The sequence below is a fragment of the Typopeltis vanoorti genome, chromosome 8 (genome assembly GCF_054136105.1).
Source record: "Typopeltis vanoorti isolate ZY-2024b chromosome 8, IOZ_Tvanoo_1.0, whole genome shotgun sequence".
Classification (NCBI taxonomy): domain Eukaryota; kingdom Metazoa; phylum Arthropoda; class Arachnida; order Uropygi; family Thelyphonidae; genus Typopeltis; species Typopeltis vanoorti.
Genome location: NC_143556.1, coordinates 90,395,630 through 90,418,892, shown reverse-complemented (window position 1 = coordinate 90,418,892; position 23,263 = coordinate 90,395,630). Strand labels below are relative to the sequence as shown.

General features: G+C 36.4%; 1 protein-coding gene across 7 annotated transcripts in view; it reads left to right on the top strand.

The window, feature by feature from the left end:
* LOC150104186 (uncharacterized) overlaps positions 1-23,263 on the top strand; it is a 712,768-nt gene that overhangs the window by 161,387 nt on the left and 528,118 nt on the right. For all 7 annotated transcript variants that reach the window (XM_090396809.1, XM_090396815.1, XM_090396810.1 and 4 more), the window contains one exon: positions 22,600-22,793. In XM_090396809.1, the coding sequence (XP_090252935.1) occupies positions 22,600-22,793 (194 nt within the window). The remainder of the gene's footprint in view (positions 1-22,599; positions 22,794-23,263) is intronic.

Here is a 23,263-nt window from a genome sequence, read left to right as displayed (position 1 = left end):
ATGTGTAGTGGTGGATCCAAGTTTCGTCTACAGTCACGAATCGACACAAAAAATCCTGCAAATTGTGATTAAACGTTGCCAAACACTGTGCTGAAATGTCTTTTTGTGTTCATTTTTGATCAACAGTCAACAATTGTGGCACCCATCACGCACACAACTTTTTCGTGTGCAATTTTTCGTGCAGGATATTATACACCCGTTGAGATGTTCAGTTGAGATGCTTACAATCTCACTCACTTTCACTCGGCAGTCTTCCAACGACACCATGGATTTTGTCAATCATTTCCTTCGTAGCGACCTCAGTCATGTGTCCGTAGCATGCTTCATCTTCGATGGACTTATGACCACATTTAAACTTATTTATCAAAAAATAAATAGTCTTTAGTGCTGGTGCAGGTCCCCCCATGAACTGCATCTAACTATGCTTTGATCTGTGCGGCCATCTACTTCTTCAAATAAAAGTGTTTTATCACTGCACAAAACTCGTTTTTCTCCATTTTTATGAAAAATGTGAACACGGTCGTTTTAAATGTTTGCCAAATGAGAACTACATGTCACATGTGGCTAAAATTTTGCTAGGTGTCATGAAAAAGATGATACGTGCCGACACTGGTATGAATGAACGAATTGTGTCACTGTCTATTGGAAATTTACCAAACTTTTCGAACAAACCTCATAGTCAAGAATAATAATAAAAAGGTATGGCGCCAAAAAAATTCCATTATAAACAACAAAGCTCTGTCATCTCTCCATTAACCATTGCTCTTACATGGTAATTCTGATATGATTCTGGTATAGCTTTGATTTTCAATGGTGTGCTATAATAACTGATCTAATCTATTGATTGAATCAAAGGTTTTTTAAAAATTTATGAAATTTAAGATTAAGGAGGGTTTTTATCTCTTGCTCCTTCTATCAAGGTGTTTGTTTTACAAAAAAAAAGCTGCATGACTTTTGAGCAGAAGAGGTGTTACATATGGTTCATTTTGGTTTGGAAGTACTCATTCTGTTATACATTTTTAGTGGGGTAGAAAGTAGTGCAATTTCTCTGTCATTTCTGGGTTATTTAGATTGCTATTTTTAAGTATTGGTATAATTAGGCCTTCTCTCCATTATATGATGGCACTGTTGGATTTAGCTAGAGCTGTATTACACATATTTAGTAGTTGTTTCCAATGCTCTTTTCCTCCATGTTTAATAGTCTTTGGTATTATGCTATCCCATTGAGGTGCTTTCTCATTCTTTGCCTTTTTAGTGCCATTTCAAATTCTTCCATTGTAAAATTATTACAAGTGATGGGGAGTTCCTTTTAGATTAATGTGTCTGACAAAGTATCTCTAGTGAGGTTCACTAATAAGTTATTGAATAGTTTATTGAAGTAGTTCTTCCACAATAATTGAGTTCTCATTTTTTGTCTTCAAGTATCCAACCATTTTGACCTTTTATTCTTATACGAGGGTGGTCTGAAAAGTTCTTGGCCTCGATGGCAACACTATCGGCATGATTTTTTTTTTTTTTTTTTCTAAGTTGGAACATCTGTCATAAGCATCCATGTGAAATTGCAATTCTATCAAGTAGTTTGTTTTATACAGCTGTCTGAAGCAAAAGTGTTGTCTGTATCCCTTGAAATGGATAAAATTGAGTACAGTGTGGCTATAAAATTCTTTGTAAAAGAAGGTTTAATGGCAAAAGAAATTCATTCGAAGTTCATAAAAGTTTATGGGCACTCTTCTCCTTCATTTTCGGCAATTAAGAAATGGGTTGCCGAGTTTAAATATGGCCGTACCAGCCTTGAAGATGATCCATGTGAAGGACATCAAAAAAGTATAACATCAGAAATCATTGATCAAGTGCACGATATGGTATTGAATGACCGGTGAGTCAAAGTGCGTGAAATTGCTGAGACTATAGGCATTTCAAAAGAACGTGTAGGATATATTTTGTATGAAGAATTGTAAATGAAAAAGCTTTTCGCAAGATGGGTGCCACGCTTGCTCACAGCAAATCAAAAACACTCGCATGAAAATCTCTGAACAGTGCTTATTCTTGTTAAAACATTTCAACAAGAACAAAACCGATTTGGTTCATCAATTTATTACTATGGATGAGACTTGGATTCACCATTACACACCAGCAGTCAAAACAGTGGACAGAAGCTGGTTGTTTGGTGCCAAAGAAGACGTCAGTTCCATCAGTAGGAAAGGTAATGTCATCGGTGTTTTGGGATGCTAAAGGCATTTTGTTTATTAATTATCTTGAAAAGGATAAAATAATAACCCGGAAATATTATTCCGATCTTTTAACCAGACTAGACGTGAAGAAAGATTTGTGAGAAAAGATCCGGTTTGCAGAAGAAAAAAATTGTGTCTTTCATCAGGACAATGCACCTGCCCACAAAGGTGTTTTGGCAATGGGAAAATTAAGGGATTTGCACTATGAATTGTTGGAACATCCATCCTATTCCCCAGATTTGGCTCTCTCTGATTTCTATCTCTTCCCAAGACTAAAACTCTTCCCTGCTGGTCATCATTTTTCTTCGAATCAAGAAGCGATTGCAGCTGTAAAGGGGTATTTTGCAGATTTTACTGAGAACCACTATAGGGACAGGATAATGGTGCTGGAGCATCGCTGGAATAAATATCAGTCTTAAGGGAGATTATGGTGAAAAATAAAAATAATTTTGAAATTATAAATTCGTTTTTTCATTCAGGCCAAGAACTTTTCAGACCAGTCTCGTATTTTGAGCTTCCTTTCTTTGGTACATAAGGAATTAGCTACCAGGCACATTTCTCCTGCTTTATGCATATTCTGAAATCGTTCTAATTTCTAACAGTCTGGATGTGGTTCTCCTTGTAATTTCAAAAGGCCATCAATTCTTGATCATGTAGTTATGAGGTGCATCTAGAAAGTAAGGTTCATTCAGAATTTACTGCCAAATAAGATATGGGAGAGGGGTTGTGCATGCGTGGTAACATAAAGACTCAGTAGCTAGCTGTTAACCATTTTACTTTCATCACATTATCGTTCATTGTCCTATGAATAATTTGAGTGCTGTGATAAAAACTCTTGCCAGTTGTGAGGTTTTTGTAAGGTTAACAGGCCTAATGTAATGCATGGCAATAAGATTAGGCATTGTTGTCATTGTTTAAAGAAGGGCACAATGTGTGTGTGGTGACAATTTAGTGGAAAGAGTGAACATGAAAATTTGTTATGTTTGAACATGAATATTCATTTCACAATTACAGAATTTTCTTTTGAATTCCTAGAAGTTTCATACTCAGTCATTCATGAAATTGTGACAAAAAAGCTGTTGTATAAAAAAATTGTGTGCAGGATATATCTCACAAATGCTGACCAATGCACATAAACAGGAACGAGTGGAATTAGCTCAAAAAAATTATGGCTACTGTCTTCTGGGACCAAAAAGTGATCTTGCTTGTCAGTTTCCTTCAGCGAGGAACCACAATTAATGCTGATTTGTATTGTGAAGTGCCGAGGAAACACAGACAAGTAATTCAGATCAAAAGACTAGGAATGCTGCCATATGAAGCAATGACTCCAATCGTAGTGCTTTGAAGAAGATAAGGAAATGAAGAACAGCATGATTCAGTGGATGAACATCACTTTATCTGAACATCGTGGCACCAGCTTCTTCACAATACCAAAGATGCCTGGAAGTCAATGGCAATTATGTGGAAAAATAAAGTATATTTGTAAGTATTTTAACATATAATAAAACTTTTTTTCTTTACCAGTTTATTTTTGAAATTCTGAACAGACCTTGCTTTCTGGACATGCCTTGCATTTTATGTACAGAATGCATCCTCTGATTCCTGTATGGTTGTTTTATTGTCATTTTGTTTAGTAATTCTTTAGTAGTATTTGTATTTTATATTTGTCGCTCATTTCCTTTGAACTGATGAAGTCTATGTGATGGCTGTTTTTGCTGCTACTTAGCATATATATATGCATTCATACTTAAGCATAAGTAAAGCTCTGGAATAGTTTCATTGGACCTTCTGTTTGTTTTGTAATGCTTCTTTATACTGGATTTATATGATAGGAATCCTAGAGTCATGTCATTCCAATGATATTTATTTACTGTTTTTGTTTTTGCTTTAAAAGCAACAAGATGAAGTTTTGTGTATGCACTTACTATTCTGTAGTTGGAATTTAGTTCTATCCTATTGTGTGCTTGCTCTATTTGGATTTTTCCAGGTCTGTTTTCATCCATGTTTGTGTGGAAATATGCTTCGTAAATTGACAAGATTATCAGTATTATTTAGCTAGAAAATGTCAATTTTCATTTGTAGTATTGCAGTATATGAAAAGTCCTGTATTTTTTGTAATTCCTGAAACATATGATCCTATTAGTACATTAAAATCATTACCCATGATGGAGATTGTGTTGCAACAGTGCACAGATAGTGTGAGAATTGATTGTAGAAAGCATTCTACGAGTTTTTTGTGAAGCCTCATTGGGTGCCTAAGTTCAGTTATAGTTGCTTTTGAATTAAAAGTTATGGCATTTATTCTGTTGGAGACTTTGGAGATGTGTAACTATAGATCTTTTTGCTGACTAGAACTCTCTCCTCCCCCCCCCCCTCCAACTAACAGATTTGTCTGCTGATATATATAAAGTCCATGTTTTGCAGTTTTATGCGATTTCGTTCCATTTAAAATCTGTCCTTGTGTTTTGTGTTTTTGAATGCAGACTGCATGAAGGTTTGCTGACCATGCTGCAGTTCATGAAACTTTTACATTTTGAAATTGTACAAACATTGCAAGTGGATACAACGAATGGATTTCTCCAGAGCTGATGTTTTGAGTGCTTGCTTATTCCTAATTCAGTTAGTGGGTTTCCTCAAAGGATTTCACAAAAAAAAAAAAAAAAAATGTTACGGGCAACTCCAGGAGTCATTAGACTCATCGAGAGAGGCCCTAAATCATATTCATCACAACTATTCGACATTCATACAGTATCTATCATACCTCGCCTTAAACTCATTCACTGTCACAGCATCCACCACAGACTCAGGGAGCGCATTCCACTCATTCACTACTCTAAAAGTAACCCAGCTCTAACACCTTTACTAACCACACTTTTGCCTAGTTTCCATGGATGTCCCCTAGTCCTCCCACAACCAGCCCTGTTCTCAAAAATATCTTCTGAATTAATTTTATAGAAACCCTTCAGTAATTTGAATGTCTCAATCATATCTCCCCTCCTCTGCCTATCAGCCAATTTTTGCAACCCACAAATCCTCAACCTGTTCTCATACGATTCATTCCACAGACCTGCTATCATCTTGGTCTCTCGCCTCTGGATCCTCTCCACCTCCTTCCCATCAAGAAGAAACCTAGGTGACCAAATCTGAGCACAGTAGTCGAGATGGGGTCTTATCAAGGCTCGATACAGAGGAACAATAACCTGCTTGTCTCTGCTTGTCAACGTATTCTTCAGCAACCAAGTGATTTGATGAGCTGATTTGGCCACTTTTGCAATGTGTCCCCTAAATTTCAATTCCTTATCCACCAACACTCCTAAATCTCGTGCCTCATCAATTTCCTGGAGCAGGGTTCCACCAATGCTGTAAACTGCCGCCAATCTTTTCACCCCAAAATGCATAACCTTACATTTTGCCACATTAAATTGACATCCATTCTCTCTAGCCCAGACCTCCAATCTATCCAAATCATCCTGCAAAATTTTGACGTCATCTGCATTCACTATTGCCCTACCCAACTTCGCATCATCCGCAAACAAATGAACTGTTCCTCTCAGATCCTTTCCTATATCATTTATGAACAAATTAAACAGTAGTGGTCCAAGAACAGATCCTTGAGGCACACCACTAGTCACAGGCTGTCTTGTGGACTCTACTCCTGAGTAAACCACTCTCTGATATCTCTCCGTCAACCACCCTCCTATCCATCTCACCAACCCTATGTCCATTCCCATATGCTGCAATTTACTGATTAGAATTCCATGTGGTATCCTGTCAAAGGCCTTAGCAAGGTCCAGAAGAATCACTGTAAACCCATTACCCTTATCCAGTTCGGCCGTCACTGTTTTATAATACGTGAGCAAGTTACTGAGGCATGACCTACCCTTCACAAAACCATGCTGTCCCCATACAGTATCCCATTTTCTTCTATCCAATCTTGTATTTTCCTCTTGACTATTTTCTCTAAGACCTTGATAATGATTCCTGTTATGCTGATTGGCCGGTAATTTTCAACAGCAGCCTTGGAACCACCTTTGTGCAGTGGAACTATTTTCCCCTCTTTCCACCCCCTTGGGACTGACCCAGTCCTGAGGCTCAAATTAAACAAAATGGTCAAGGGCACTGACAATTCTTTGGCCGCTTCACGTACGACACGAGCTGGTATCCCATCCAATCCCACAGATGTATTGACATTGAGGTTCTGTAATAGACTAGTTACCTCTACTTCATTCATCACAATTCCAGTATAAGCTGTTGGTTCTTCCATTTCTGCAAAGTCACCACCTGGATGATATACTCTTGCAAAGTGCTCACTCAGTAATTCCACAACATCGACTGATTCGGTTACCTCCCTACCCTCAGCATTTTTTAAGATTATTCTACCATGAGCATTTTTCCTTTTACTTGCAACATATTGAAAAAACTGTTTGGGATTCTCTTTAGCCTGCATGGCCAATTTCATTTCGTAATCTGCTTTTTCTTTTCTTACCACCCTTGTTACCATCCTGGCCTGAGCTTTATACTGTTCCTGCACCTGATGGTCACCCTTCTCCTTAAATTCCCTCCACAATTGTTTCTTTTTTTTGCAGCTCAAGCTTAATTTTGCCACATGTAATAGTACATGATGTAATATTTGCAAGAGGGAGTGCTAGATCTTAAACTATTAAGATTCAAGGAAAGGATGTTGAATTATTATTATGTGACACCTCCAGGGAGGAGTTCAGATTCATTGAGGGAGGGCACTTGTTCTACAACTCTGTCTCCACCACTCAATCCACCAACTATAATGAACTACAACTACCATCATCTACACCAATGCTATTTATCACCCATCATCACCACTAGTATTTTCACAGACAATCGCAAACTTCCATGCCATTGGCTGGATTTGAACTCGCAGCCTTTTGGCTGGAGAGAAGATACACTTGGCTAACCAGGCCTTATATAATTATGCTGTAGCAAAGTATAGACCAATCAGTATCTCATGTGTGATTCTAAAATTACTTGAAAAATTGGTCGTCAAAAAAGAATTTAAGGACAGGTGGATAAAGATGTGATACTGTATGAGAGGCAACATGGTTTTGTGAATTGTAGGTCATGCTTTAGTAATTTACTAACTTTTTATAATAGAATAACAGCTGAGTTGGATAAAGGAAATGGCTACACAATGATTCTGCTGGATTTTGAAAAGGCATTGGACAGAATACCACATTACACAAATTAGAACAAATGGGGATGGATATGACACTGTTTATATCATTAAGAGGGTGGCTGCTGGACAGATATCAAAAAGTGGTATATGGAGTGGCATAATTAAGGTGGAAACAGGTGACTAGTGGTGTTCTGCACGTTTCAGTGCTTGGACCATCATCATCAAATTCCTGATATGTACTTTCAGGGGCTGTACAGGATAATTATGATAGTACTACATGGAAAAGTTACACCTTTACTAACTTCTGATTAGTAATTTTCCTCCCAATTAATCTGTTATTTGTCAAGATACCAAGATTATCAGATTTTATATTTCTGTCCATTAAGACACTTTTTACTTTATCCATTCCATTTACATCTTGGTCTTCCTTTGGATCTTTTTCCTGCCAACCTGGCAAAGAACACTTGTTTAGCTAATCTTTCCTCTCCCATTCTGTTTAAGTGACCATACCACCTGAGATTACCTCTACTAACACATTCTTGAATGCTAACAATGGCAAGCTCTTTCCTAATATCCTCATTTTTTGTGTGATGCTATCTGTTCACTTCACTCATCTTTCTCAGAACAACTCTCGTATCAGAGGCCTCTAGTCTTTGATCAAGTGTTTTATTTCTAACCCAGCTCTTGGATCCATAAGTTAAAATTGGTTAAAGCTGAATACGAGACAGCGAACACCGTCTTGTACACAGCTAATTTATTATTTGGACTAATTTCTTTTTTATTCCATATGAATTTATTCAGCTGACTTCCTGCCATACCATCTTTACTAATTCCATTGTCTATTTCCATGTTTAATTTACCATCTTCACTAAATATTCTTTCTAAATAGCTAAAATGGTTTACTTGTTCTATAGGCTGACCATTCAGGATACGGTTGATGTTTTCAATGTTTTTACCTATTTTCATTGTCTTTGCCTTTTTATTGCTGATTTTCATATCAAATTTATTACAACAGCTATTCATTTTAGTCAAGGAATCTTGCAGACTTGTACTGGATTTATTTAGAAGTATAACATCATCTGCATAAAGTAACTAGCTAAAATTAATCAGAATATAAAACAGTGGGGTTGGGACCACTACTGTTTAATTTGTACATAAATCATATAGAAAATAACCTGAAAGAAATATTCAGTTGTTTGCTAATGATGTGAAATTATGTGGGGTAATAGTTAATCAAGGAGAGTGTGAAGAGCTTGCAGGATGATTTAAATAGGCTGTCAGTATGAGTAAAAAATGTGTGTCCGTTTAATGTGGAGAAATGTGAAGTTATGCATTTTGGAATAAATTGATTACAAGCTGTTTACCACATTGATGGAACTGTGCTCCAGGTAATAGATGAAACTAGAGATTTATTAGGGGTGGTGGTAGATAAGAGTTAAAGTTTACAAGACATGTTGCTAAGGTAGCCCATAAGATTACTTGACTAGTGAAGAACACATTAACAAGTAGAGATAAGGAAATTGTTATTCCTTTTTATAAGACCTTGATATGTCAACACATGGATTACTGTTCTCTGATCTGGTCTCCTGGGTTTCTTGGGGATGAGGAAGCGGTGGAGAAGATTCAGAGGCGAGCAACCAAGATGGTTAATGGGCAAAAGTTGATTGATAAGTTACTTGAAGGTTTTTTAGGACTGATGCAGGGAAATGTTTCATCACTTGGCTAGAGGGGCCAGAACAAGGGGTCATCTCTTGGAAGTCAAATAAAGGTGTGGTTAGTAGGGGGAGGGGGACTAGATTATTTGCTTGGAGAGTTGTGAGTGAATCAAATGGATTGGGTTGCCAGAGTCAGTTGTGAATGCTTTGTCTGTTAATGGGTTGAAGGAGAGGTATGATAGATTGTGTAGATAGTTTGGATCTCCCATGATGAGTCTTTGGGCTACATGGAGGCCCATACAATAATAATAATTATCACTAAATTATTTAACACAGTCATGAGGAGTATCGAGTACGATTATTTCCTGAAATTGAGGAAGTTTAATAGTCAGTTTTGTTCATGTTATAATGATGAATATAGAAAGAAAACTATTTGCCTTATTCCATTGAATCTTATGTCTAGTAGATATGTGGGGCTGGCAGGACGTGACTCATTAGATTCATCTGGTTCCATGATTCTGTAAGTCAGGTTTTATACGTTAGCCATTTAAGCTTTATGTACCAGAAGGTTTATAAAGAAAATGTTCTTTTAAGACCTATTGTAGAATCTATCGACAGTCCAGTATATAGACTTTCTGAACTTACATTACTATCAACAGATTATGTAATTAGTTTTGATATAACATTTCTTCAGAAGAAACTGGATATCTGGATATTTTGGCAAAGAATTCACAAGTTGTACTAAGAATTTTCATGTTCTTTTGGCCTTGTAAACATGTCTGATTTCTGAGAGGGAAATGGCTTACCTTTTGTCTCGCTTGTATTTGTCAGTTGATTTTGGGAAGCATGGACAGCCAGTATACACAGTATGCATCTCTTCCTTTGGAACATTGCTTAACATGTTCTTTGCCTCATGAGTCACTAGTGACATGGTGGACTTTCTATTTAGGCTGTTGCAATGTCTATTATTTAAAGAAATATTATCATGCCATATTTCATAATATCAATTAATACATAATTATTTAGCACATTTATCGTATTGTTGATACACAGCACAGAAAGTTGTTTCCACTTGTGGTAATGCTATCTATTGTTGGTGTTCAACTATTGCTCAAGGTCCTTTTTGCTCATAACTTGTATGTAAAGCTGTTTGTTGTTACATTGAGGTATTAGCCTAATAGACACATCAATTACAGTACATGATGTATTTGTGTATAAATAATTTATGGAAGTGTTTCTATAATTAATGAATATGCAAGATAGAGTTCTTAGTGATATATTTGGTAGTGAAATGTCATCAGATCTAGCAAATTATATCAGCTGAAGAAGGATTTTCAAGAAATACGTTAAGAAAAATGGTTATTTCGTTGTACTAAACTGTATAAAATTTTGTCTAGTTTTGAGAATGAAGATTGTAGTAGTGCCATCTCCTTAAGAAACTACAAGGACAGAATGTCTAGCATATGGGAAACAGTCAGAGATTGTATGAGAGATGAGGGGAAACAATATCAGAGTGTATACTCAAGTTTGGGAAGATAAACAAGTGGGGATTAAGTCAATGAGTAGAGATATGAAGGGAATACAAAGAAAAAAGGTGATCAAGTATACTCATGATCAGTACAAAATGCATGCTAGAAGGGTGAATAGTGTGGAAAGACCAAATAGAATTCTAAGAGAAAACTATCTGAGCATGCCAAAGTAAATCCAAAAGAGTTTTTCATTATGTAGAATGTAATAATCGAAATGAGTATGGTAGGATGACATTAATCAGTGCTGATGGTAGTAAATTCATATTATTATTATTATATGACACCTCCAGGGAGTCCAATGACTCATCAAGGGAGAGCGCCTACTCTATAGCTCTATCTCCATCAACTACAGTCATCATCTACACCAGTGCCATCTACCGCTTACCACCACTAGTATTTTCACGGACAGTCGCAGACATCCATGCCCACAGTGGAATTCAAACCTGCAGCCTTCTGGATGGAGAGCAGATAAGCTAACCGCTCAACCTACTTGGTTGAGTGGTTACTACTCCTATTATAGACATCCTATTATTTACTATTGGTTTTGGAAGAAATATTTGAAATAATAGCAGAACAGATCTAATTTGTATGCAATTGTACTGTTCAAAAGATTATCAGCATATGTGATTGAGTAGACCTCGAACACCACTCATAATGAGATGAAAAGATATTTTGACTTGGTTATAAGATCTTAAAAAAGAAACAAGGTGCAAATCTATGATAAGGTGACATTGTGTGTTATTTAAAAAAAAAAAAAAAAGTTAAAAAATTTAGTATACAGGTTCCAAGAAACTGCAATATAAAGGTAGCAGCATTCTACTGTGATTATTGTTTTGACAAACCTTATCCATGTTTACCATGTTTTAACATAATCCATCACAATATGCATTAATTATATATAATTTAAAACCCAATTTAACCTTTTCTAACCAGCACGAATTAAGTCTGCTCTCGCAGGGATGGGATGGCGGCAATAACTTTATCTTGAACGGCAGTCACTGAAGTGAATCATTTAACATTCAAAAATTATTCATTTTGTTGCATAGCACATTTGGTATGTTACATCTTCTTGATAATGATATTTGCAATGTTATAAATATTATACAACATACATTTTGTAGTCTGGGTTGTTGATAACCCATACAGCATGAAAGGGCAATCACCTGAAAATACCATGGCACATTTTTATTACAATTACTACGTGACACTTCCAAGGACTCATCACAGGAATGCACTCTGCTCCACCTCACCCCTTTATTTGTATGTCTGGTCCACACATGTGAACGGCCGCAAGACATGTAGCACACTAGTACCATGCGTGGGGAAGAGGAATAGAAAAAAGAAGTCTATTCACATTTTGCTTGAACAGTTGAGGGTTGTAATCTGTGAGGAAGGCAGAGTGGGAAGATATTATTCCTAGGATAGAAGTAGATGAAGTTGGTTCAGTGAGTTTTAAGATGGACTATAAAAGGATGGTGGTTAGCAGTGGCTCTTGTTTTCATGCTTTTGGAGGAGAGTGGAAGAATAACAGTGGCCAATTCAGCCGAGTTCAAGGGTTCCTTGGGGATCAGCAGATGGTATAGAGCATTCAGGTTAGGTTGAAGTTGTGTGGATTACAAAGTTTAGTTGATAGGCAGATAGAGGGAACATGATTAAAAAAAAAACCTCTCCCCTACTTAATTCTACAGCTACACTCAACTCACCATCTCCATTACTGACTTCTCCAATTACATGTTGTGACTGCTACATTCATGTGATATATTATGTGATGTGTGAGGATCGATTGTTAAGTTTAGTTTACTTTTATTTGATATAGAAGTATTTATATTTTCTCTGTTGGTGTCTGGTGTTTTTCCTTTCAGTGAGAACCTTGCCTTAATTTTCTTAACAACTGGATTTTGATTGATTGGGATTTGTTTCAGCAGAGACCGTAACTGGTTGGGCATTGTGCTCTATAGAGAAGCATTCACAGTCAAAGTTCAGCTATCTTGGAATTATTGGATGGGGAAATAGACATGTGTTTGAGTTGCTTTTGGTATTTTCTTAACTGCCACTTTCCCAGCATAAGAAGATTTCAGTGGTAGCTAGCGTTCTCTGCTTCCTGATATATTTTGTTCTGTTTTTATATTTTGCATTCCTTTTCATCCTTCTACCACCTTTGGCAAGAATCAGAGTGGTCTGGAAGGTCTCCATCACATTTGATACATTTAGGTTTCTTTGCAGAAAAAGATTTATTGTCATGTCATGCTTTTTACCATCACATCGGGCACAGGTGATAAAACCACAACAGTTAGTTTGGGTGTGCCATTATTTCTCTCATTTAAGCATCTTAGTAGATGTAGCAAGTAGCAAAAATTTTTGATTAGATGTTCTAATCTAATCAAAAATTTTTGATTAGATTAGAACATAAACAAAGAATAAAAACAAAGAATAAAAACAAGTGAAATGAGATATATAAACAACATAAACAAAGAATAAAAACAAGTGAAATGAGATTTATGAGAACTGCAAAATACACATTATTAGAAAAAAACAACATTAAATGGAATATAAAAAAAAAGACAAGCAATAGCCAAAAGAGAGACAGAGAAAGCTGGGAAAAATTTGTATCATATTTAGAAAATGACATATACAAAATATCATTTTCTAAATGACATTTTGTGGACAAACTCCAATTAGAAGTAAAATAGTTATTAATAATAAAATAATAGAACAGATAAATACTTTAAGTTATCTTCTATGTGAAATATCATATGAAGGAGAAAAAGACAAAATTAAAAACTTCAAAATATTTACAGATAATATGCCTGATAAATAGAACACTCAATCCAAATATGGTACAAAAAGAAACACGTTTGAAAATATACAATGTTTTAGCAGTGCCCACATCATTATATGGTAGTGAAATTTGGACAATAAACGAACAACATAAACAAAGAATAAAAACAAGTGAAATGAGATTTATGAGAACTGCAAAATACACATTATTAGACCAAAAAAGGAACGAAGACATTTTAAAAGAACTAAAAACAAAATCAATAGAAGAAAAACTAAACAATTATAAACAAAAATGGATAGAACATGTAAACCAAATGGCCAATTTGGTTTACATGTCCTAATATCCCAATATCCTAAACAAATACTAAAATAGTCTGTTCTAGTCTCATTATCCATCCAATATCCTTAAAAAGGATATTGGATGGATAATGAGACTAGAACAGACCAATATGATCTATACCTGTAATTAGCATTATGATGATGATGTAGAGCCTAACAGGACAGTTGAGATATCCTGCGTTTACTGATGTTGGAAGTTTGGATATGATATATCAAATGTAAGAATGATGATCCTGATTAAAACCAGATGATTATACCTGTCACTCCTTGATCATTAAGCTCTGAATACATTCTTATGTGGAACATCAAGGAAATTCCATTCTGATATCACACACCATGTTATTGTAATTGGTATTCTTGCCATTGATGCTGCTCTCAGTAGTTTTTTTTTTTTTTTTTGAGTGTTGCTGAGATGATGTTTCAACAAGGATTGCACTGGAATATAGTTGCTTAACTGTTTTAGGAGATCCTGCCAGACCTCAACACCATTTTGATTAAAGAAGGATGACATATTCCTTATTGGCTTTTCACCTGTTACATGGATGATGAGAAACACTGATACATATTAGATATACATATATTAGTTGCCATTTATTTGTTTTCCACTATCAAATCATGCATCTATAGTGCCTGTACTTGGTTGGAAAATTGTGAGGTCTCTAGAAATTATGAGGATTCATGCTCAAGGGATTTTTTTGGTTTGTGTCAGAGATAGCCAATCACCATGGTCATGCATAGATGCTCACTATCCAGTAAGCATAAATGCACTTGGAAATGGAATGCTACAGTTACTCCAGATGCAGTACCAGCACTGCTGGAGGCCTTGTTCACCATTCCCAGAAAATGGGACATGAGACTTACTGCAACACTGTTGATCCTTGCAAATAAGCTCACAAGCCAGTTGATCCTGTTTGGGCTATCCAGGATTACCCATCTTGCAGACTACCAGGATCCCCTTTCCAGATGTCTATAGGTCATGCTGCATAGCAAGCATGATGGTAGGATGTTGGATCCCAGTGATAATGACCTGGAAGATAGGATAGTAAAAACGACTCAGTATTTGAGAAGAAAGTATGAATAAAGAGGAAAAATGAAAAGTGCCAGTACCATCACTGGGAAGTCCAGCCACCGTGCACTCCTTGGTTGGCTTAGTGGTTAGCATATATGATCTCCAGCCAAGAGGCTGTGGGTTTGAATCCCACCAGGGACATGAATATTTGTGATTCTCCTACTAACTGTTTGCCGTGTGTGCTGCTGTAACCCGTGTCCTGGTGCAGTATGACCTTTGATATCTTTCCACCATAAAAATCAAAAATAACTAATTAACCTGCCACCATGAAGAGGTGCCCCACATGTGTGGTGGGGAGTGGGGGGATCTGTGTATCTTGCAGTTTTCTGTCTAGTATTCAGGCTTATTTATACCATATTATTGGAGAAAAATACATATTACATAATAATGTGCCATAGTTTTCTTGACCTACAGAAAGCCTTTGATTCTATTTGACATGAGGTCCTTCAGAAAATTTTGCGACATTATGGAATAGACAACAGAATGCTGCAGCTGATTACATCTCTGTACTCATTCTCTGAAATGATGGTTGAAATCAAGGGAATTATAGCACTCCCCTTTCCAGCAGAGTGTGCAGTGAAACAGGAATGTTAATTATCACCAATGTTATTTAACTGCTTCCTTGATTATATTGTAAATGAATCTTTGGAGAACTGTGACAGTAGAAGGAAGAAGAAAAAGAATAAGCCATCTAAAGTTTGCTGATGATATTGATCTCCTTGCAGAAAAAAATCAAATCATCAGGAAATTACAACGCTCATGCTCTTAAAAATATGGTTTAACCTTAAGTACCCAACAATCAAAAGCAATGACATGTATCTGTGTTTCTGACCAAGAAGGAAGTGCTGTGGGAGTGCTGAAAAATTCCTACTCAAGGGTATGCCCATGGAAAAAAATTGATCAGTTTATATACCTAGGCAGCATCTTTAATAAAGATGGAAGCTCAAGACAGGATATTAGAACAAAAAGTGCAAAAGCAACAGCAGAACTCCAAAAACTAGCCATTATGAACAGATAACAAGCATAAAATTACAAACATGTTATGCCTTATTGACACTGTTAATTCAATATATGGAAGTGCAACTTGGACACTCTTAAAAGATGAAAAGAGGTTTGCTGGCATTTGAAATGAGGTGCTATAGATGACTCCTAATGATACCATACACTTATCATGTCACAAAGTTTGAAGTAAATCAAATAATCCATTCTTTTGCTAGCCCAAGAGATGCCATCATAAAGATATGAAGGAAACAACTCATCTGGCTTGGCCATATTATCATATCAAGCTGATATGACCAATGACTTATTCCAGGAACTCAAAGAGGCAGACCTAGAATAAACTGAGACAATATAAAAAAATTGGACAGATGCTTCACTTACAGAACTGAAAGCTAAGTGTTAATGAAGGACTGAGTAGAAGAGTTCTCTGAGGAATATTTCCTTATAGTGGACTATGAGAAGATGATGATTTTGGCTTATATGCTGGAAACTCATTATTAGGTTTAATGGAATGAATAGAGTGCAAAGAAACAATAAAATACAAGTTCATTGGATCCTGTATTTCATGTCTCACAGTGACATCATCAGGGATATAGTCTCAAAATTGCAAAAGTGCACACACACAAATAATAAGTGGAAAAAAAATTGGCTGAAGTCCTATGAGGTGTGCCCCCTGTGAGTGCTGTTGGGTAGGAGACCTAAAAATTCAATTTTCCCCAAATCTTGCGAAGTTTAACACAATGATATTTATTGAGATTGTGCTGGTTTAACAAATCTGCTGCTGATTCTAAGAAAAGTCTTTCAAGGTTATATTTGTTGCAGTGAAGCATAGTAGTTTCCCTTGTCCCCCTATTTGATTCTGTGCAAAGTATCCAAAACATGGTCGTTTAGACCAGGTTGACCATAATAAGATAATTTGCGTGAATAAAGAATCTTGCAAACACTTGGAACAGAGAGGGGAGGAGTGGCTCCTTAGGAAAGCACATAAGGACAGCCAGCTACAGATGAGGTTTGAAAGTAATACAGAAAGATTTTATTTTAGAATTCTTGCTTTTTTTCCCGAGGAATTTATGGAACAGTAAAAATGTTACTGTAGTCTGTTTGTAGAGAGGGATTTGAAGAAAATGGAGGAAAATCCAATTTGTTTATCTTTTTTGGCATTGCAATCTTTGAACAAGATAGCTGAACTCTCCAGGTTCAGCTGAAAAGCCTTGATAGAACAGAGTTTAGAGACTGTTGACAAAGATTTTGATAATGCATACTTTTGGGGAGGGGAAAGATGGGAAAGCCAAAAACCAACTTAAAATAAGTTATTGGACAAAACAACATATATAGACCAAGAAATTGTTTAAAAAAAATTAAACAAAAAAAAACTCAGAACTAAACATGCAAAAGTTTCCAGAATATATGGACCATCAAAATTACACAAAAGTAATTAGCCACTTCGACCTATTATGGATTCCATAGGCAGCCCTAAATACAGGGTCTCAAGATTCCTGTCAAATCTTCTCTGTCCTGTCATTGGCCATCATATCTTCAGATATGATGGTGAGCTTTGACATTGCTTCCCTCTTCACGGAAGATGTAGTAGGCCTATTCAAATTCAAAATTTCATCAGGATACTTCACATGGAAAGAAGAGCTATCTGAGATCAGGGCTCTGTGGAGGCCAGTCAATGTGGTGACATTCATATTCACAAACCATGCAGCTATACCAACAAGTCGAAGGAACTGCTATGGGTTCACCACTATCATCTAACCTAACAAATTTTTATCTGGAAGTAAGAATCTTTGCTCTTGATCCAGAACTATCTACACTAATTGGAAAGAAAGCAACAGACACCATAGTGTGAGGAACAAATAGACATGGTGCACACTTTAATAAGATGTAGGACCTCCTTTCGTTGCAGTGACTGTAGCAATTCTGTGGAGTATACTTAACACAAGTATATGATAGCTATCAGTGGAAATTTTGGACCATTCTTCCTATAGGCATGTAATGAGGTCCTAGACTGTTGTGGGGCAGATGTCCCTTGACCTCACCCGATGCTCCAGTTTATCCCACAGAGATGTTTGATAAGGTTGAGATTAGGGCTCTGTGGAGGCCAGTCAATGTGGTGACATTTATGTCCACAAACCATGCAGTTACAGTAGCATCATTATAACATGGTGTATTGTCTTGCTTGTGATTCAGTTCCATAACAATGTCACAAAGTAGGAAGCATTACATTACATTACCTCTCGGAGTTCAATATTTGTGGCACTACAAACAGAGCTCTGAGGCCAAACTAGGAAAACTAGGACCATACCATTACACCACCACCTCCAAATCTCATAGTTGGGGTTATCCACTCTGGTAAGAGATGTACACCAGGCATCCACCGCACATACACCCAGCCATCTACATAGTAGAGGGCATACTGTGATTTATTGCACCATAATACAGCTTTCCAAGCTTCCCATAGTACAAGCTCTTAGCACCACTGAAGGCGATGCTACATATTGCAGTCCTACCACAGAAACTCATGTGCGAGCCACAGATCTGATCCGAATGCTTTTGTGTAGATTCATGTTCCAGTTGATGCCCGGAACTCCAAATTCAACATGTCGGCTGATGAATGGCAGTTTTTACTTGTTATCCTTAGCAGCACCCTACAGTCACATTCAGTGAGTGTTGTTGTTGATCATCCACTGTGAGTAGCACTTGCAGTTGACTATCCCCCCCCATGCCTCCATCTCAGTATGGGACCACTGATTGTTGATCTGACTTGGCCAAGTTTGTCAACTGACCGGATAGGCTTTTAACATGACATCATATCATAAAGCCTCTTTCAAACTCCAGATCTCTGAATGTTTGAAAATTATATTCTTGCTTTTACACATTTCATCCAGACACAGTCGCACCTTGCACATGGGAGTGTCTGTTGACTTATTTCTAAGAAGTGTATTTTGAATAGGAAGTGTACATTATCTTAAAGCGGTTTTTAGGAGAACTTGTGCGAAGTCATCTGCTGCTGCTTTTGAGTATGCAAAAAGCAAGTTGTGATGTGCTCAAGTTTTATTCAAACAAGCAAAGCTTTTTCTGTGATACTTAAGCTATGGTAAAATGTGTAAAAGCAAGAATATAATATCTTGATTAAGTGATATACACTATGTTGAAATAAATATTGGGACAATGTTATATTTAGAAAATCCTAAATTGCACATGCGTGAGTTATGTATGGATCCTCCAGTCATTCTTCCTTCATTATGACTAGTCTATATACCATGTTAATCCGGCGTTAGTAAGGAGGTGTCACAGACCCCACCCAAAGATTTTTAATTGACTATAACTTTTTAACAACACGTGGCAGTGAATCATGCCTCAGTATAGCTTCCCCTCCCATGACCGGCTACTCAACACCATAGACGACAGACTGTTGCGCACAAGCAAGTTTAGTGTGCAGAGGTGTAAAGTGTGCTGGGGTCCACCAGACCCCACCTTACCACTTTTGTTACATTTTCCTACCTCGAAAGTGCCAGGTTAAACATACAGGTCTAGCCATCATCCAGCATTCCAGTTCACCTCAAAGGTATTTGGTGGACTGAGATTAGGACTTTATGCAGGCCATTCAAGTTTTTATGCATCACTCTCTCTCTCTCTCTCTCTCTTTGAACTATGTCAAATTAGCACCTGTAGCAGACATGATCATTGTCATGTTGAAAAGACATGGGTAAATTCTGCTGAACTGCTGCAATATAAAAGCATTACATTATACAGATATATTGCAATTCCATCTTTATTTAGCCCTGCTTGTAGTGCCAGGGATGAATGAAGATGGATGTCTAAATCCATACCATGAGAAGCAGTTTTAGACTATTGTACCACTGCCAGAAAGTAAATTCCGTTTTTAAATATTTTCACTGCAGCACTGTGATCTTAATGGTGCACATGCATGCTGAGTTTGTTGATTTGTTAGCAAGGCATTGGTGCAATTTTCAGACGTTCTATTCTTGCGGTGCATATGCTTCTTGGTGTGTGTTTATAATGTTTAAGAAAATCGAATCACCCGCCTCATGTGAAATTAGGTCAGTTATCCTTTTCTTGAATGTGAGGAATGTTAAAGCAGCTGAAATTCATCGGCAAATTATTGAGGCTTATGGAGAACATGAGGCTGGCAATGCTTCCCTGAGCAGACGTCACCGGGGACGAAACTTGGGTGTCGCACGCAACCCCTGAATCCAAACAACAGTCCATGGAGTGGAGGCACACCTCATCACCAGTCAAGACGAAACTGAAGACGACGGTTTCCACTTGGAAAATCATGTGCACTGTATTTTGGGACAGACAAGGAATTTTGCTGAGGATGAGACGTGGATGTCGCACGCAACCCCTGAATCCAAACAACAGTCCATGGAGTGGAGGCACACCTCATCACCAGTCAAGATGAAATTGAAGACAACAGTTTCCACTTGGAAAATCATGTGCACTGTGTTTTGGGACAGACAGGAAATTTTGCTGGTAGACTTCTCTTGGGGCAAGGCTCCGTAATCAACACGATATGTACTGCCAAACCCTTAAGAAACTGCATCGTGTGATCCAGAATAAACGACACAACATGCTTACCAGGGGGCATTGTTTCGATTCATGATAACGCCCACCCTCACATGGCCGGCGTAACACAACAACTTCTCGCCACTTTTGGTTGGAACAATTCTATCATCTTCCATATAGTCCTGACCTCACCCTCCCACCAAGTGACTTTCACCTGTTCAAACATCTGAAATTTGTCCTTGGTGGCCAGCGCTTTCAAGACGATGAGGTCAGAGAAGCAGTCAATACGTGGTTTGCGTCACATTCTACGACGAAGGTATACAACTCTTGGTGCACCATTATGATAAGTGCCTGAACAATGGCAAAAATTATGTAGAAAAGTAGTGAAAGATGTCTACTTTAATTTCCAATAAAGTTTTTTTTGTAAGTATATTTTTGTTTCTCTGACAGCCCATCGGAACTTACTTTCTGGACGTCCCTCGTACTTGGACAAAGGCACCAAGGCATCTGCACCACACCAAACTTGCCCATGCAGTTGAAAAAAAAGATGTAGCACAATTCATCACTCCATATTATGGATTTCAAATTCTCTAAGGATAATCAGTGTTCTTTACATAGCAAAGTGTGTGTGTGTGTGTGTGTTGTCATGGTTATTCTTAGTTTGTAAATATTATCCTAAATGTCAAAACAAAGATCTAGGAGTTTAAATCTGTATAAATGATATTTTTACCCTCAAGGATTATTTGAGTGATTGCATAATTAAAGCTGTTTGGAAAAAACAAGCATTAAAACCTAAATTAAAACTGCTTAAGCATATTATTGACAGGTGTTTTTACATAATATGGTATACTAGGTACTGTAATTTAATTCAAATGTGAAACTTTTGAACTAAAAAAAAAAAAAAAAAAAAAAGACCAAAAATTATAAATACTTTACCAAAAGTTATTTATGAGATAAATCATTTTGATAATCTGTATCTTTGGTGCGAAAATTCACACATCTATATCTATTTACACACAGTTACTGTTATTAACCCTTTAACTGCTACGGTTGAGTTAACTCGAGCGTGGAAAAAAATGGCGACCTTGCTACGATAGAGTTAACTTGATCGATGAAAAATCGATTTAACTCTATTTTTCATGCCACATACAGACAAATCGACCCTACAGAACACGCGCATTTTACAGACAAAAAATACTAGTTGTGGTGGAGGGCGGTAGATGTCATTAATGTGGATGATTGGTAGTAGAGATTCAGGTGGATACTGAGAGTTGTACAGTAGGTATCCTCCCACGATAAGTCTCCGGACTCCTTGGAGGTGTCATGAATAATAATAATAATATGCAGCACGATGCATAAACCACGTGACTTCGGGGATTTCCATGATGTCACAGTATGGTGTCTACCAGTAAATATCCGCGTTATCTTACTGATGATCAAATTGATGAATTGTTAACAATAAATGAGTCGGGAGAAGAATTGTCCAAGTTAAGTGAATTGTGTACTCCAGATGAAGAAGATCCTGGTGATTCTACATAAGTTAATGCATGTAATTTGCTTAATCAAGTGGACACCCCTTGATTATGCAAATTTTATAACACTATTATTGCCATTTTTGTGAGTGAACAAGTGTATGTCAAGAATGTATGATGCTGTCTGGACTTCTTACTTCAGTAAGAATTTTAATTGATTTTATTTATAAATTTTTTGCAAAATTAATTTAGCACATGGGACAATATCAGTAGAATATAAAATCAGCAGTTAAAGGGTTAATTGTCACTATAATTGATTGCATTTAAATATTTCAGCTTCTTGTACACCATTTTATTTACTATACTAATTGTCTTATGTCTTAGTATCAGCTGATTCTTTGAGATCATACAAACTGATCATCTGTTCTTAAGAAATTATCAAAAAAAAAAAAAAAAGAGAGTAAAACACATTGTTTAAGAAATAACTCTGAATAAGTGTGACTTGTTTTCAAAATTTATAAGAAAAAATGCATTATTTCATTTATGAACTATTTAGCATAGAGAGATTTGATTTCCTCTCCAATTTCTGATGTAGAAGAAGTTTCTGGATTTAAATTCAAAGCTGTTTCACTTTATATGCCACTCCATAACTGGACAGTTTCATGATCCCACAATGAGATGCAGTGGAAACAATGGAATTCAGTATCCTAAAATCAATAGTTGATGAATTGGTAGCAAACAATGTAATTGCATATTTATTTACATTTATTTAAATATTCAGGATTAAGCTTAGTTTAATAATAAAAAAACTTCTTGATTTCTTTCTTGGTGAAATCTTTTAACAGAGAAAGAACTTGTCATGGAGATTGACCGATTAAGCAAGAAATCCAGTTTTAGCCAGAAAATGGCATTATCTAGGACATCCACTTGTTCTTCAGAAAGATTAGCTAGACTTATTCATCTTTTAGAGGCACAACGAGATCACTATAAGGAAGAAGTACAGTCACTCCAAAGTATTTTACAGAACTCTCAAATAAATGTAATTTTCTCTTATTTATTTAAAGTATCACAGCTTTAAACTAATTTCTACAAATTATTAATGCTCTTATATTAGCAAGGCTTACATTGATTTTCGTATTATTGCATGCTATTTAATTATATTGTTTTTTTTTTTACGGAATTAAATCTTTTTGTGGATTACTTTTTCTTTGTTGATATAACCAACATTTCATTTATTTGATTCAATTATATATGCAGGAAATAAATTGATGGATCGTTAATCATTTTATATATCACTCCAACCAGTGCTGTAATATGAGTCTTGCGCAAGATTTTATTTTTGCCCCCCCCCCTTTTTTTTTTTTGGAAAAAAATAAAACAAATACGATAGAAATTCTGTAACATTTTAGATTAATGTTAAAATTTTACTGCACCAATAAGAAAAAATTATTACTTATACAATTCCTATTTAATAGTTGTTTGTTATTGGCCAGTTAATTTTTAACTTTA